General features: G+C 35.0%; 1 protein-coding gene across 3 annotated transcripts in view; it reads right to left on the bottom strand.

Annotated features, from left to right (window-relative positions):
- Positions 1-14,214, bottom strand: part of LOC105383999 — a 32,695-nt gene extending 18,481 nt beyond the window's left edge. Inside the window, exons 1-2 of one of the 3 annotated variants that reach the window (XM_038108556.2) lie at positions 13,927-14,214; positions 1,607-1,767 (exon numbers count right to left, since the gene is read on the bottom strand). In XM_038108556.2, the coding sequence (XP_037964484.2) occupies positions 1,607-1,747 (141 nt within the window). In that variant the 5' untranslated portion in view covers positions 1,748-1,767; positions 13,927-14,214. The remainder of the gene's footprint in view (positions 1-1,606; positions 1,768-13,926) is intronic. The other 2 variants (XM_038108561.2, XM_038108549.2) reach the window with 2 other exon arrangements.
- Positions 14,215-16,738: the final 2,524 nt, after the last annotated feature.

The following is a 16,738-nucleotide window of genomic DNA, read 5'->3' as shown; positions in this document are numbered from 1 at the left end:
AGAACAGCCGACTGTGGCACTGCTGAGCCTCTCAATCAGTCGGTTCATGTATAGGCTAAAGAGTTTTGGTGAACTCAACCCCCCCTGCCTCACCCCACACTCCAGCCTATAGGGGAACCCGGGGTAAGACGGGGTCGCTAAGGGAAAATAAAAAAAACAACAGGTATTTATAACCACAACGTTATCAATTATTTATGGCTCATTAAGAACTTAATGACGAACACTTTGGCACAGCTTTTGCCAAAAAAGTAATCATTACAATTGACTTATTTTAAGAAATGTAAAAAATGGGAAATAAACCATCTTGCCCCATGTACGGGGTAAGATGGGGTAGGTATACTATGTGGGGAACAAAACAGACAAACAAAACTTCTTCTGTGTTTTTATCGTCAACATTAGCACCTGCAGTGTGAGCCCAACGCCTGCACCTTTGACATCCGACCCAGTTTTCCTTAGATTTAAAGTAGGACTGTTGATATCCTCACAGCAGAGGTAGACACAGTTATCTTCGTTGTTATTCTTTTCGTAGGCAGTATCTTCTTTGTGTTTTTAGCCAACTTCCCTGTAGCCCTTTTAGAGCCCTTCTCCAATGTCAAACATCGGGTTGGAGAAAAAAAAAAACTTCACCAAGCTTGATCCATACACCATCTTGCCCCTCCAAAATTACCCCGTCTTGCCCCACGTTATATTTTTGATAAAAATAATTCATTAAAAAAAAACTTTCAATGTTAAAGTGATTTTGCACATATCTAAACAAAGCGTACCAAACCTTAAATAAAAACACACAATTACCAAAAATGCCACTGTTTTACTTACTGAGTTGTGGCGTTGTTTCTACCGGTCAAAAATAACATGGACACTACGCAAAAACAAACAATTGAGCTATCACAAAAAACGCACGCGCTCACACCTGCAGTCAATGGCGCACTAAAGGTTAATCATTTAAGCCTTTCTATTGGCTAATTACTCAGATTCCTAAGATGTATAGTTTTGCATATATGTGGGTGGCCCCGTCTTACCTCGCGACCCCGTCTTACCCCGGGTTCCCCTACATGTCCGACACAGAACCTGCCCAACGCACACAATTGTTTTGGTTTTGGTACCAAAATCGGAATGTTTCCGTTATTTCTACAGGCAGGTCAGTCTCGCTGTAAAGCTTCTCCCACAGTATGTCATAAGACACGAGATCAAATGCCTTCGAAAGGTCCAGAAAGCATGCATATACAGGCGTACTCCTATCAGTGTAGTATCGTACAGTGTGCTTGAGACATAATATGGCTGACTCCGTGGACAATCCAGCACGAAAGCCAAACTGCCCATCATGCAGTTGAACGTGTTTCTCCAGATATGAGTCAAGCACACTGTCTAACACTTTTGCTAATATGGTCGCCAGTGATATTGGTCTGTAATTCGCCTTATCCGAGGCATCCCCAGTTTTGTCCTTAATCACTGGGTTAAAGAAGTCTTCAAATATATTCCAGAAGAATCTATAGAAAATTTGGCGTTATAAAATATATTCAATTCAAATAATTATTTTGAGTACGGTACAAAAGACGATGTAATCTAAGTGCAAGCTTATCTCTATGTTTTCAATTTGTAAACCAACCTTGTGTGCTCTGATAGAGGCGCCCTCGGAGCAGGCTAGCGTGACATCCACCAAGCTTTCGTCGTGCAACAACTGGCTGAATACGCCCAGCAGGTTGCTCTGATGATTGTTCCACCTTAGGCAATAGTGCTCACTTCCCATGTCTGAGCTAGCTCCCGCCGCTGAAAAGAGAGAAGTATTTTTTGTTAGTATGGTTTGTACCGAAAACAAAGTTATACCACATACATTTTTTTTAATGTAGGAAGTTTCATATTATTTTAAACTTTAAACATGACATTAAGTAGTATGAGCGAATACCTAGCTTGCTTGTAGCTATGTAACATTTTATCTTGCACGTGCTACGGAATTGTTATCAATAACAGCCCATTTAGTATTATGGCTTTGCTATTACACGCAAATTAGGTTCTTTAACTAACTTGTACTGAAACAACTTTTTGTAATAACTATGTAAGTATGTATGTATCCATTGCCCATTTAACATTGTAATAAATAATTATTATCAATATTTTTACCTTGTACATCCAATATAAGTACACGTGTAAAAAAATCTTGTAAAATTAGCTTGTATTATTAAAATTCTAGCCATAGAATAACTCGGTCTCAAGTGTACGGTTCAGCCAAAAAGATTTTATCTATATATCTTCTATACGTATAAAAGGATCCTAACTTTTTAAATTTAACTGTTAAACGTTCATCTAGCTTCATTCAAATGTACCTACATAATATTTTGCCCAGGTAGGGAGGTACTTATTTACTCATAAAAACTCTTACATGCGGCTTCAACACCGGAACATTGTCACATGTGTTAATGGGCAACGAATTACACTACCGTTCCGCTGAGCAACCATCTGCGCGCAGATAAATATAGGTGCGTAAAGCACTTAATGAGTAGGTATACGCGTGCACGGCCGCGACGCAGTCAAGATCAAGGGCACGCGATTGCGCAAGAGTTGGCGGCCGCGCTGCAGCGAGCTGTGATGTCATCGCGCCGTCTGTATCCGCCCCACTCCTCCATATTCGATTCAGAAACGCGCCGGACGTGGAATGCTAGATCTATTTATAAATGTTTTATGTACATATTGCGTGTGACCTTTAACATCCTATTTGCGTTAAATGCTGCATCTTGCGCCCAATCACCCAGATTAATGTGTTTTTGTTATGCCTAAATCGGATTTAATTTAAGTACTTAATGTCTGCGGGCATTGAAATGATAAATCTGTAATTTTTACGTAAGAAACAAATAATACTTTAATACCAGATGGTGCCAGTATCAGGAAGATTATGTCTTGTAATAATTACTTACGAAAGTAGGTATTCAACAGAGCCTATGTATAAAGTTAAGTTGCCTATCTATAGTAATTTGCAACACGATGGTCTATACTCGACCTTAGTGATATAATAGACCACATAACTGACGGTTTTTAAGGCCACAGACACGATTGTATGCTTCTATTGCATTCTAGGATGAACACACATATCAAAAGCCAATAGGTATCTATAATAACTAGCTGAAAAAAATCAGGAAATAGGATATACATACATATTTCATGTCTTTGTTTTGGCTGATTGCAGTCTAAAAATTGACGACGAGCTAAGCTGTCAAAATGAATCAGATAAGGTGACCATTTGTGTGATAAGCAGCGACCTTGCAAAGGAGAACATCATGTGGACCAAGCTAGCACGGCGACAATGCAATCCGCATGCGCGCTCCGCTAATAAAGTTACACGCGCGGCCGGCCCGTCACTGCGTGAGATCAAGGCCGCGCGGCTGTTTGCGTACGTTCCATACGCGATAATTCCCATAGGCGTGACTCTATAACTACGGGCCTAAGTCGCGGAGCCGGATGTTGGATTATTATTGCAGGTAGATTTATTTTATACAGGGTGTTGCAAAAATAGTATAAGATTCAGTGCCTACAAAATCCTTTTATCTGACACTTTGTTTATTTTAACTGAACCCCCTCCCACAAAGTAACATAAAGCAAGGGCCCAAAAATGCATTTTTATTTTTCAATTGCAAGTTAGTGTTTTAACAAAATATAATTTGATCTAAACCAATCTAAGATTTCATTTCTAAAAATTAAACTAAACGACGGTCAAGTTTAATTAAACAATAAGTTGTATATGACGCTGTTATTTTCATAAGATAATTATAAATATTTTAATATTGATTTTAAAAAAATAACACAACACATAGGACGATGCGTAAGGCGCACTACTTTATGTCACTTTATGTCAAAACTTCGTTAATAATGAAGTCAAACAAACACAGACTACAAAAGTAGGTTCCTACCTATTAGACATACTTTTTGCGAATTAATTAGGCATTCCTACTCATTGTTACGTAAGTAAAATTAAATAATTATATACAATGTCGTTCCTTCCACGATACACGTGTATACGTTTTTTTTGCATAAAGTAACAGTACCGTGTATTTTAGGTACCTAAGTTATTAAAAATATACCTACAGCAAAGATAACTTTGCACAATAAAATATTAAAATTAGTATAGAGGGAAGAGAATAAGTTTTTAAACTGCAATTTGAATAATTGTTATAAGTCGGGAAATTTAACATAATTGAATAAGCTGGTAACACCGACTAACACCCTTAGGTGTAGGTATTTAAAACTTTATAACACTCAAAAAAAATATTATTATTTAGAGTTTGTCGAGTATTTTAGTGTCTCTAGTGCTTTTAATTAAATAGAAATTTCACTAACATACCTACCTAGTAACAAATAAAATATTTAAATTTGAAAAACCGGTTAAAATTCAAGGAAATGCTATCAATAATAGCGCAGCGGCGGCGGCGGCGCTTAAAAAATCACGCCTACTCGATTCATGTCATTATAACGGGCTCTGTCTAGACAAGCAATGTAGGATTCGGCATCACATTTGTATGTAACCTACCTTAACTATTATACCACTCATACTCACGTCGAAGCTCACGAGCAATAAAAAAGTTCCATTTACAAAAGTCCAACTCCTAAATGGCATTTTTTTAATAAGTAGGTACTTAGGTAGATTTAGCTTAGTATTTCAATGACACAATATTTTTGTTTTTGATTGATAATAATGCTTTGTTAAATGTAAGTAACTAACCACTTAAGTACTTCAATAAAATTGCAGATAAGTAGTCTTTTCCGTACTGTCACTGGAACTTTTTCATTGCTCATGAGTGTAGTTAGTATGTGTATGTAGGTACCTACTTATTGTGTATAGGTATGTAGTATATATTGCTCGTGAGCATAGAAGTAATAAACTAACTTCTCGTGAGTGTAGATTATTTTTTTATTTTCCAACAGGTAGATACAGAATATGGCCTATGCCTACCTGTGTTCATATTGTCTTGATATCTTGTAAGGGGATTTCCAAAACTTAGCGGCAAAAAGTAAGCGGTCGAGGTCAACGTCTGTGTTTGATGGCTAGACACAATAATTGCACGGCGTAGGCTTATTTAATGGAGTACGAACTTACAGAGTTTCGGCTTCGTTAACCCTAAAGGTGCATCCACACAAGAGCATTTTACCTCAGGCTGCCGAGAAGTTATCAATTATTTTGATTAATCCTTTATAAGGCAAAACAATTTACCATTGAAACCATTGAAACCATTGAAACCATATATTTATTGCGATTTATATTTACTTAATTGTATTTCAGCCACTCCCTGTAAAAGGGTTAATATTTTTTTAATGAAAATCTTCTGTAGTTTCGAACTTCTTTTGAAAGGATAATTATTTAATTAACAAGCCAATCAATGAAACCATTTTGTTTCAGGGTAGAGATTATAATGTGAACCCTCATCATACAGTCATCAAGCTAATCATTTCACTGTGACCTTTTGTATTACAATGTTCATAAATTATTATCTTAACTTCCGTAACGCACTCATAGATACAGGCTGAAGTCTACGTCACAAACCCATTTCAGCTCTACGCTACATTGTTGATACAATTTCATGCACTCACACTAACATACGACATGTATATTGTATAATGTGTAATGTAAAATATTCTCGCACACAAGAATGCATAAAGATGTGCCGGTGACAGATATGACACTCTTCTTCTAATTAGGCAAAAAAATATGGTTTTTATTAAAATATTTGTCTCTACACGGAACTTTATTAATCCGGCATAATTTTGGCGGTAGAGACGGTTTGGGTTTTAACTATCTGATATTAATATAAGCTTTATCTAATTGTAATTAATTTCTTAAAGATTTCAGGCTGTTAAAAGTTCAAATGATTACTTAGTAAAAGAAAAAAATAATAACTGGGTATTTTCAATGATCCGTTAAAATAAGGACTTTGTTTTTTGATTCCGATAAAACTGCTACCAAATTTACAGAACGTCTCAATTCCCTTTTGTAAGAAACAATAAAATCACCAGAATTAAACCTACCATACATTCTTTGTTTGCTGAATATAGTGTACAGTATAATCTTTGTCGATACGCGAATTGCGTGGGATCTTCCACGCATGTGTGCGTGGCGCGTGCAGTTGATATACGACCATTATACGACGTACACATTGTGAAGAGCGTATGTACGTACATAATTATGGAGCGACATAAAAAAACGTCCTTGGCCACTGTTAGACTAGCTCGCCTAGACTGCCTATGATTATTGATTCCGAGCTGCGATGCAAATGCGACTAGCTAACACTTAGTTGAGAATGACCAATTGCGTTTTGAAGATTTTTCCTGTAATTTTAATTTGGTCATTTTGATTGGTGCTATAACGATCGATACGATACTATAGTTGCCGTGACATTTAATTACTGTTATTATATTTTTATCAAAATAAATTTTATAGATATAAATAGTTTGCATTTTAATTGTTATTTTTGGTGCAGACCCGTATAATGCACGTGCACAATTCGTAGGTCAAAGTCAGAGGTTAAAAAAGACAATACAAAATTATATATCATCCTAAATGCCGTTTAGAATTTTTATCCGCCTACATCTGGGAAAATAACTGAACTCTACAGAATTGAGCTTTTTGAATATTTTTTTCAAACAATTTATTTAGCCTGGTGTGAAGGATTGTCGCTATTTTTTGTCAGATCCAAGATAAAAGTTACGCGTGTACACTCGTTACTCGTGTCATTATAGTAGGTATTATTATTTATTTAGATATAAAAAGATTCGTATGATAAATTCATGTTTGATCTTTTAAGTTTTTTTTGATAGCGCGTGTTTTGATAGGCGCAGACGTTTTTGTCGATACAATACACGTGGAAAAATTGTTATCAAAGATTAAGTGACTGGGTAAGTTTAAACGAAAGCAGTCTACTTTTTGACTAAGTAGGTATCTAATTTATTCTTCTCCTCACAATGGCAAACCTAACATTCGTGTGTATTAAATATTTTCTTTATTCATTGTACATACTCTACAAAATATTTTAAGTACCTTATTTTAAAATAAAATTTATTATTTATGGAGAAAACATGTGAAATTATTTTTTTATTCGTCTCTCATAGAATAACTGAGTAAGTATTAACTTCATACCTTCATTTTATAAGACAGGGTGTTGCAAAAATTGTACAGTAGGTGTTATGAAGATTTCGGATTAAACAGAAATATTTACGTTTAAATTTTATTAGTTAGTGTGAGTGTACGACTGCGTATGTGGAAATATGTGCATTGTGTGCTATGCATAGTATGCATCCAATTAGCAAGGCGTATGGCACACAGTCCGCCTACTTAGAATGCTTGCAACAAATACATATCTTATGCGGCAAACATATTGTTTATTTTTTATTTATTGAATTAAGTATAGGTTATAAATAATCAATACATAATATGAACAATCGCAAAGATACTGCAATAATCCTCGCAGGATTGTGCGCACACACCTTCATCCTACGTTATTTATATTTATATTATTGGCTAATCAATTAAACATAGGCTTTAGTTATAATTAAGTATAAGTAAGTAATCAAAGCGGTTAATTTTATATTTTTCCAACCAATAAAAGGCTGGTTAAAAACTTTTCCTTTGGAAATTCTGGAAAACGTAGCCTATGTGTTAATCCATGTTAATCCCGTGTAGCTTAATTAATTTTTTGAAAGTCTTTTGAGTACTTTTAAAGTGAAAGAGTAACAAGCATCCATACTGACAAAGTTTCGTTTTTCTAATATTACTTAGTACGATTAATTAAACTACCGCTAATTAATGTGTAAGTTCACTGATCATCTGTCATATAACATCCGAATGAGAATAACTAGTTAAAAGTTTATGTAATAGAATATTATTATGCTTCTAGGACGACATCCTGAATTGTAACGCCAACTTTTTCAAATATTTTGAAATAGTTAAAATTTTAAATTTTACCACTCTATTAAGTTATAACAGGAATTTTCAGAATGAAGTTATTTAGAATGAACTTAATTGGAAAGAAAAACTTAATGAACAAATGACATGAAATTAGAGAACTACTTACAATATGTAACCACTATACTTGTAGAGCTTACTAAATTTACAACTTATAAAAATAATTATTATGGAAGAGACGACGCTACATATCAAAATTGAATAAAAAAATATCTATTTAGGCATGATTTAAATAAAAAAATGCTTGTTTGTAAAGTCCAAAGGTAGGTACTACCTTTAACCCCCACTGTATCTGGCTGAATATTTTTTATCAATGCACCAAACCGATATTTAGTATTGATATCTAGCGGCAAGCGCAGCCCAAGGGCAAGAGTTGTCTGTCTACGCACACACAGACACACAGACATGCACGTGTCAGCCTAGTCGTATCTGGAGGGTCACTCTATACTGACGAAAAACGAACGGACGAGAGCTCTCGTGCAAACGGCAAGTTTAATACAACCAGACAGAGTCGTGGCTCGCGCAGCTGCGCTCCGAAAATTTGTTTTTCGTCATATAGATTGACCCCCCTGAGTTGTATTATGAACTTAAGGTCTAGTCTAGACTCCTAGAAAACGGTTTTGAATTAAGAACGGGACAAAAGAAATGCTTTCTTTTGAATTACGTGTTGTGTTTTGTGCTTGACCGTTGACTTGAAGTAGTCATGTGACTTTTCTGTTGGAGTCTTTGGAATTCCTTGTCGGTTCGGTGTATCCTTTTACAGTTAAAGGTAAGGATATTTTGTATAATATCTATGAATAAACGTTGTATAATGGATGTATTTTATTGGGTGTTTTATATAACAAACTAAAGACGAACACGATATAAAAATTTACTATCATGCCTTCATTGCATCATGGAAAAATGTGAATGATAACCTATCATCCGAAACTGCATAGTGAAATCGATACATCATTTCTGAAAATATTTTGTAGCTTGTAGCTTTAGTTATGGGGCGATTTTTTTACAAATTTTAAGATTGTCCGAATACGATAGTTAGCAATTATAATTATTATGTATTAAGATCACCTTCTAATAAGTACTATTTGTTTAGAAGGTTCTTGTATTTATATTTATTTTGTCTCTATGATGTTGTTAGTTATAAGCGCGCTGCTGCTTGTAAATTGATGCTTTTACTTCTTCGAAGATCTTACTAATAACAAGAATAAACTTCACCCATAATGCCTTGTAGCCGTAAATAGTTATCAAAATCTTAAGTAACTAAATGGTTATGTAATCCACTGTAACACTATTCCAAGTTGCGCCTTAAAACTGCAGTTTTCAGACTTGGCCTTAAACAGACGTGCATGTGTTGCGCGCGCGCATGCGTGTGTGTGCCGACGCTTGTGGCTTTTTCGATTGGAGGAGCGGTTGCTATGCCCGAAATATAGGCGGATGGATCCGCGTCAATGCCACACGGCCGAGCCTAGGCCATGTGATCTCATGTCTAGACCTAACAGAAAAAAAACTAGCATTTTTCCGTTACGAATAAGCCGGCGGCCGCCAAATGTTGCGCTCTTTCGTTTTGAATCCTTTTTGAGATGCGCCGAACTGGCGTACTAATTGTCGTACGAATGCAAATGATTAAATACTGAAATTTTTCTTTAGTTCAATTTGTGCTCTTATATTTAGTTGTCTGCCTAGCAATTGTCTCAAATATTGGGTGTTTCTTACGAAAACATAAATAAAAACTGCAGCTATGTTGCTAAATCAGATCTCTATCATACTAATCGGAACATAAGGTAACATAATGCAGGGACAAGCCACATAGTTCCCGATAAGCCTAAGTTCTAACTTCAGTAGCAATAATAATACCGTAGACTTGTATACAAAATAAAGGGTGTTACCAAAAGCAACCGCATGTTTGTTATATTTCGCCACCTTTCCGTCAAACTAATCCCACGGAATATGTGCCATAATAGCTAACTATAGATAGTATGTTTAATAAGTACCTACCTATAATATGTCTGAACAGAAACTTTAACTTTTTATTTTTAAACACAGCACAATGAGATTCATAAGTAAAATTTTCAAAAAGGGGTTAACTTCAGACTTAACAACTTTTGTCCCATGCTGTACAAGTTTATTTTTCACGATTATTTAAAAAATTTAAAATAAAAGTTATTTTCTCATTAATTTTTATTATTTAGTTGTATTAGGAAAGTAATTGTTTTGGAGTTACTTCATTTTGGCTAAATACGAGTAGTTATTCTACTATGACCTAATTCCTTGTATTTTTACCATCAATTTATTGGCTGTGCTGTGTGAACCTAATGTAAGTTAATGTGTGATGTTAAAGAGCTGTATCTTTTCCTAATAAAGAAAATTAAATTAAAATAAAATACACCAAGTAAAATATACCATAGATTGAAAAGAAATATCACATCTTCCGCAATAACTAACATTATTAAGGCTCCAATTAAAGTTTTTGATTTGTCTATAGTATAAATTTGTATTGATTGAAACTCTAATTAGGTATTCGGTATACTTAAGTACTTAGGAAGCAAAATTGGTACAACACCGCATGCTCGACTATTGTCATCTTATTGACACCTAAATTAATCAATTTCCCATGTTTTGACAGCCGCACGCTTTAAATTGACATTCAGCTCATTATGAAAACGATAATTTAATCAGCAACTCGTACTAACTGTGACATTAGAATTGTTTTTTTTGTCAAAGACGTTTGGTTTCAATAATGTATAAAAGTTTGAGAATATTAACCGGTAATGCATAGCTATAATCTACCAATCGTAAGTCTGTCATACTAATTCACAGTCCAGTAGAAGCACGCAAGAGCTAGAGTAATAAATTATACCTGCTTTAAAAAAAGTAGTTTATTTAAGCTTTTTAATTGAAGGCGGACATTTTCTTCGCATGCAGACATGACTGAATTTTCGCATTATTATGCCAGAGTAATATCCGATGATTTTTTACTCGTAGACTTTTTCTATATTTTGACATGGAAAAATCTACCTTGTGGTCTCTAGGTCAGATGTATTTTTAGCATGAAACAACTTAACTATCAGCCTGGGAACTTGGCTAATTATAAAACAAGACACACAAGAATACCTACAGATTCCACTGACACCTAAACAATAAATCAAATCGTTAAGTTATTATAATTGCAGATTGCACGTTTATGTTTTACAATGTTCAGTAAGTACTTGCCTAAAACAGTTTTTTTTATAATTATCACGTATTCTAAGTCTTTTTGGTTTTTCAGTTTAAGCTCAAACATTACGTTAGCATAGGTAAGATTTAATAATATTACACAGATTAAGAGCCCTTCCGTAACGAAGAGTAGTTTTTAAAATGTTGACGATCATTTAAGTTTCAGTTTGAGCTATGTATAGGAAAGTAACTTTAGTTATATAAGTGAGATAATAGGTATGTAAGTAGCCACTTCAACCAAGGAGAGTTTTAAAGTCATCAATTAGTTTACATTCTTCTTGTATGTATAATATTTATTATAAATAGCAATAATACTCCTATGCATGCGAGCTGAGACAATGTACAAGTGAAGTAACGTGAAGTTATTTATGCAAATAGTAATTAGAAAGCAATTAAATAGTTGTAAATCAGTTACACTGATCGATATTATAGATAAAAATTGTCTGTTAAGACAAGACATGTTAATGCCGTATACTTTCCAATAAGTTATAAAAAAAATGTTTTATATAAAATTATAATATGGAGAATAATGGGACTGTAACTTTATTTATTGTATAAGATTTGTAAAAAAATAATTACCGACGCTTTAAAATTAATGTAATTAAATAAATATTTAGAATTGTTTTGATGTTTATTAAGTAGGTACACATTATCATGCTCAAAAGTTGATCGATGATACCGAAGTACCTGCCATTGCAAGAGTTTTTGAATATAATATACCGATAACATGAATAGGTACATTAATTCGTTGGAAGACAATTTTACTCTTCATCATCAGCCTTCAGTGCTTCATATAGGTACTTATACACTGCCAGGCAATGAAAAAGTTCCACTCACAAAACGACGCCAAATTTTTCAAAGATAATTTTTTTAAATTAGTACAAAATATTACCGATTTTAGTTGGTAATATCCTGATGCTCTGTTAAATGTACTTCAATGTTGCAGAAGGCGTCATTAGGCTAGATTTTTACGTTTAGGAGTAATTTGATGCTCACTAGAACTGTTTCGTTCCCCATGAGTGTATTATAACAGATAAATATTAACAGAATACATACAAACGACAAAAACATTACCCTCCTCCTTCGGCAGTCGGGTAAAAAGGTCGCGTATGTTTGTGTTCTAAATATAATGTAAAATTACAGATTGCAATTTGTTTGGTGCCTACTGTCTTTTAATTAGAAGAATAGATACTCAGGAGCTCATTATGAAAATCTTTTGTTTTAAAACTTTGAAACATTTGGTTCGATGCTTCTGAAAATGACCTCAAAAATAAGCACACAATAAGCGGTAGATAATCAATTATAAACAAGTCCTATCGAAGTAAAAAATAGTATCCATCAAGCTGGGCCTTTACATAATTATGATTCACTCGATGATTGAATTGTATGTGTTATACAGAAAAATGTAAATCTGAAACTTTTTGTAATTTGACAAGTTTACAGTCTGATGGTTTAATAAATAGACAACCTACTTAAATAATTATGTACCTTACTGAATTTATTTTATATTGTTTCCTTTAAATTTATATTGTGCTTAACCTATGTACTTTATAATAGAGTATGGTGTAGAAAGTTTTTGAGAATGTTTGTAACTCTTTCGAGTAAATTCTATTGAATGGATTTTCTTGAAAGTTGGTAAGCTGAAACCCTCGATTCATAGGCTAATTTTGATGCCGGGATTTCCAATAGCTAGCTAATATTAAAATGACCGAAGCAGTTTGCTTTTATATTTTTGTAATAATAAAGTGTAAATTTATAATAACTACTTTAATGGGCTGGAATTTTTAAGGGTAGATGCCTACCTTCCTAAGTTTTTTTACAATAGCTGAACTAAAACTTAAAATATTTTTTATAAAGGGATTAGGTAAGTTTGTACTTATACGCATTTACTCCAATAATTCGTAGACGTACCTACCTATTAATGAATGTGCCTAAATAAATATACTTAATCTACAAACACAAACACAGACAGATACACACAGTACCAATGTAACAGTAAGTAGTCTAACTTACACGTCCTCGATACATTTAAATTTTTACATTCAAGATACGAGTTATAATATTATAAATTAACATCCTGAAATCAGTTGGGTATCTACCCCGTTCGACGGTTACTAACCACAACAGGCCCTGAAAACCCTGAAAACGACGACGTGTCCGTGGCAACTACTGAATAAACTATGATTAAAATCCTCTTAAATCTATTTAGAACTTGACCTTAACTGCATAGATCCCTGCATGTAACAACTAACCATATTATCACAACATAAGCTACCATTACACGTTATCATAGCTAATCTATGAGTAATTTACTAATAAATTACTATCTGGTAGGCTTACGTAGGCATGTACTAGTGGATGTTAAGGACAATAGATACCTAGATACAATAGTAATACATAAACTATGGAACTAACTGCATCATACTATTCTTACAAAGAAAATTAGGAGAGTAACATTTATTTCAGGAATTAAGTTTTAAAATGAATTTTCTTTGCAAAAGAACAAAACACAACACCGCTTAAATATTTTAAACGTAAGAAACGTTTAAATTAGGAAAAGTGCTACCACTCAAACAAGGGGTTCAAAGGAAACCGGCGCGAACAAAGCGACGGGGAAAAGGGCGCGAAAATGTCGTAGCGACCCGCGTAGTCACCGACTCACCGCTACGCGCGCCGTCGGCACAAATCTAATTTACCTGCGTGATGCATACTGCACCCACCGCACGCACCATGCGTTCCCCAAAACTTCCACTATCAAAAACGGTACTTACAACGCTTTCCGGACACACGCAAAACGCAGGCTCAAAATTAGATTTTTACCGACGCATCATTGCACACTTGGGGGCTCCTTGCACTAGCACTCACAGACTCTGACCTTGATGCGAATGGGCGCACTCTGGGTTCCATCCGACGAGCTGGCGGGCTCGGCGCACTGGGCGATCACTGGGCGGCGCGGGCGGCGCGCCGGCGAGACAGTCGCGAGCTACATGCCACGAGCCCGCTGCTCCGGTTGCGTCCCGCGGTCGCGTCGTCGTCCTACTGTCTGAGCGCTGCACCGCCCGGTGCACCGGCCCCGCGCCCCGCGCCGCCCCCGCGCTCGCCCGAGGGGGGGCCGCCCCGCCTCCCGCCAATTTTCCGCATCGGGCGGGAAAAATCGATGGTGCAGCCCCGAATAATTTGGGCAAGACGCACGGCGCCCTTGCGGCCGCGTGCAGCTGCACCCGCCGTGCAGCGTCGCAGCGCCCGCCGGCTTCAGGACCATCAGCTGAAACAGATATGCTTCACTGAAACATAGCTGAAACTATACTGAAAACTTCAGCATAAGTTTTCCTTTATTCAGTCGCCTAAAATTTAACAAAATTAGAAACCATAATTTCTCCTGAAAATTATTGTTGATTAAAACTGGAAAACCTTTGAAGGTTACAGACAATTATTTACGATTTAAAGTAAAAATATTCATACTAATTAACTTAAATTGACCTAATCGATCGCTGGTGACTTTGTCGGTGAAAGTCATAATGAAACACGTAGTCTGAAACTAATTCATATAAATCGATTGCGTTCGATCTGTTGCAAAAAACTGTAGCCGTCTAGACTCCAGACTGAGTGGCTCAAGAAAACAACGCGAGGTTCAACGCACTTTTCTTTACACAAAAAGGAGGAAAATTATGATGATACTTCGTTAGAATCAGATAGATTTCAATTGGATACGATCGTATTTGATTTTATTTCATTAAGTTTTTTTAATGTTTTATGTAACTATGAACTTTATTATTTATACAAACTTTTCCTAAAGAACTACGATGATCCTGAAATTATATCCTTGCTAGATTATTTAAGTATGCCTTAATTTCAACAAAGTTAGGAACGGGTTAAACTCTCGAGTCAGTTTGCTAGTCGGTAGTGAAGAATGCAGAATTGCAGAATTTCGTTTACACAACCAACTACAAAATAAAATGCCATGTGATTTTTCTGAGAAATTACTTTTATGTATACTTACATTGTTATTGCTCAGCTGGAGTTCAGTTACTTGTACTAATTAACAAAATTCCAGGTAAAAATATTGTTTTTCACTATCTAGTACGAGTAGAATGTGCAAAATTATGCAATAATTCAAAATTCAATTCAACGCAAAGGCTTTCTTATGCAGCGGCCCTTCTAAAATAAATTATTGAAGAACCCATAGGTACACGGATATGTATATATATGTTATTTACTGAAAGAGTACATAAAGCCGTTTTAATGGAAAAAAAACTGATACAGAAATTACTGTAACCGAAACCGTGCTATGTCCCATCATAATCATCAACTAACAATCAAAGTCTTATACTACATATTGGCCTCACCCATGGCTCACCACAATGCATACATACATACACTCTTTTTCATACTTTGTCAACCAAACTATTAAGTATATACTGAAGATGACAATTAAATTTTTAATACGGCAAACTACATGGATATTTAATTAAAAGTTATATTTAAGTACAGATGTGCATTGTTTAATGCATAGGTCACCATAAAATGCCCACACAAGTTCCTGCTAAGAGATTTTATACACGTAAGAAGAATTATTACTGTGAAATCTGAATCACAGGTTTTCTCATGTATGAATTTGATGTGTGTGGTCGACAATGGAATTATTTGGAATACGAACGATGCTTTTATCTGACATTCCATAAAAGTTTAAATTATTTACATGAAATCTTCATGAAACATTATTATTTACGGTACAAGTAGAAGGTAAAAACCCGATGTTCGAAAAAAATACTTTTCTTCAAACATTGGGTGTTGCTTTCTAGACAGACTCCTACTAACAGCTTCCAAAGCCCGCGAACTATTATTCGCTTCAATTTTTTTTTGTAGCAATAGTATGATACCAAGATAATCCATATGTTCTAATCCAGACTAAAAGCTAAACGTTTTCTACATGTAGAGTCGGTATGACGCCCTTCAGCCAGCTGGACGACAAATTGCACAAAATGGCTTTGCTTAAAGGTTCGATGCAAAAAAAAACTGCAGATTGCAATGCTTTTCATATATTTTTATTATAAATTGTAAGAAATTGATCGTATTTTTCATTTACATCCATCAACATCAGTTCATTAATAATATTGGCTCGAACTTATCGCATTCGGGGCGGTCGGAAAATACACCACATCCCATCCACTGCAGTGTGTGATAACGATAACGGATAAAAGTGCACACCGGGCCCAGTCTGCTAAAGAATAACAGATAAACGGACTGCCGGCTGATAAAATGTTTTATTAAATTTTACCTACACCTAGGTAGGTCGCGAGTGACGTATCAACTGTAACGAAACGATAAGATTTTATTTTGTTATCGTAATGGTTGAATTCTATGCTAAAAGGTATAGCAATACTATAAAACCAGCTATATATATATATATATATTATAATATGGTTATATTGACTTCTTGGACGAGTTATATACCACTTAAAAATAACCTTACAGTTGTACTTTTGTGTTGTGGTACTTTTCTTGGAGATTTTTTGTCACTATGAAAAGAAACCTACGTCGTAATAACATATTATTTTTTTCATGGAATCATATACTTACCTA

This window comes from Plutella xylostella, chromosome 9 (assembly GCF_932276165.1).
Source record: "Plutella xylostella chromosome 9, ilPluXylo3.1, whole genome shotgun sequence".
Lineage (NCBI taxonomy): Eukaryota > Metazoa > Arthropoda > Insecta > Lepidoptera > Plutellidae > Plutella > Plutella xylostella.
This window is presented reverse-complemented; position numbering and strand designations above follow the sequence as displayed.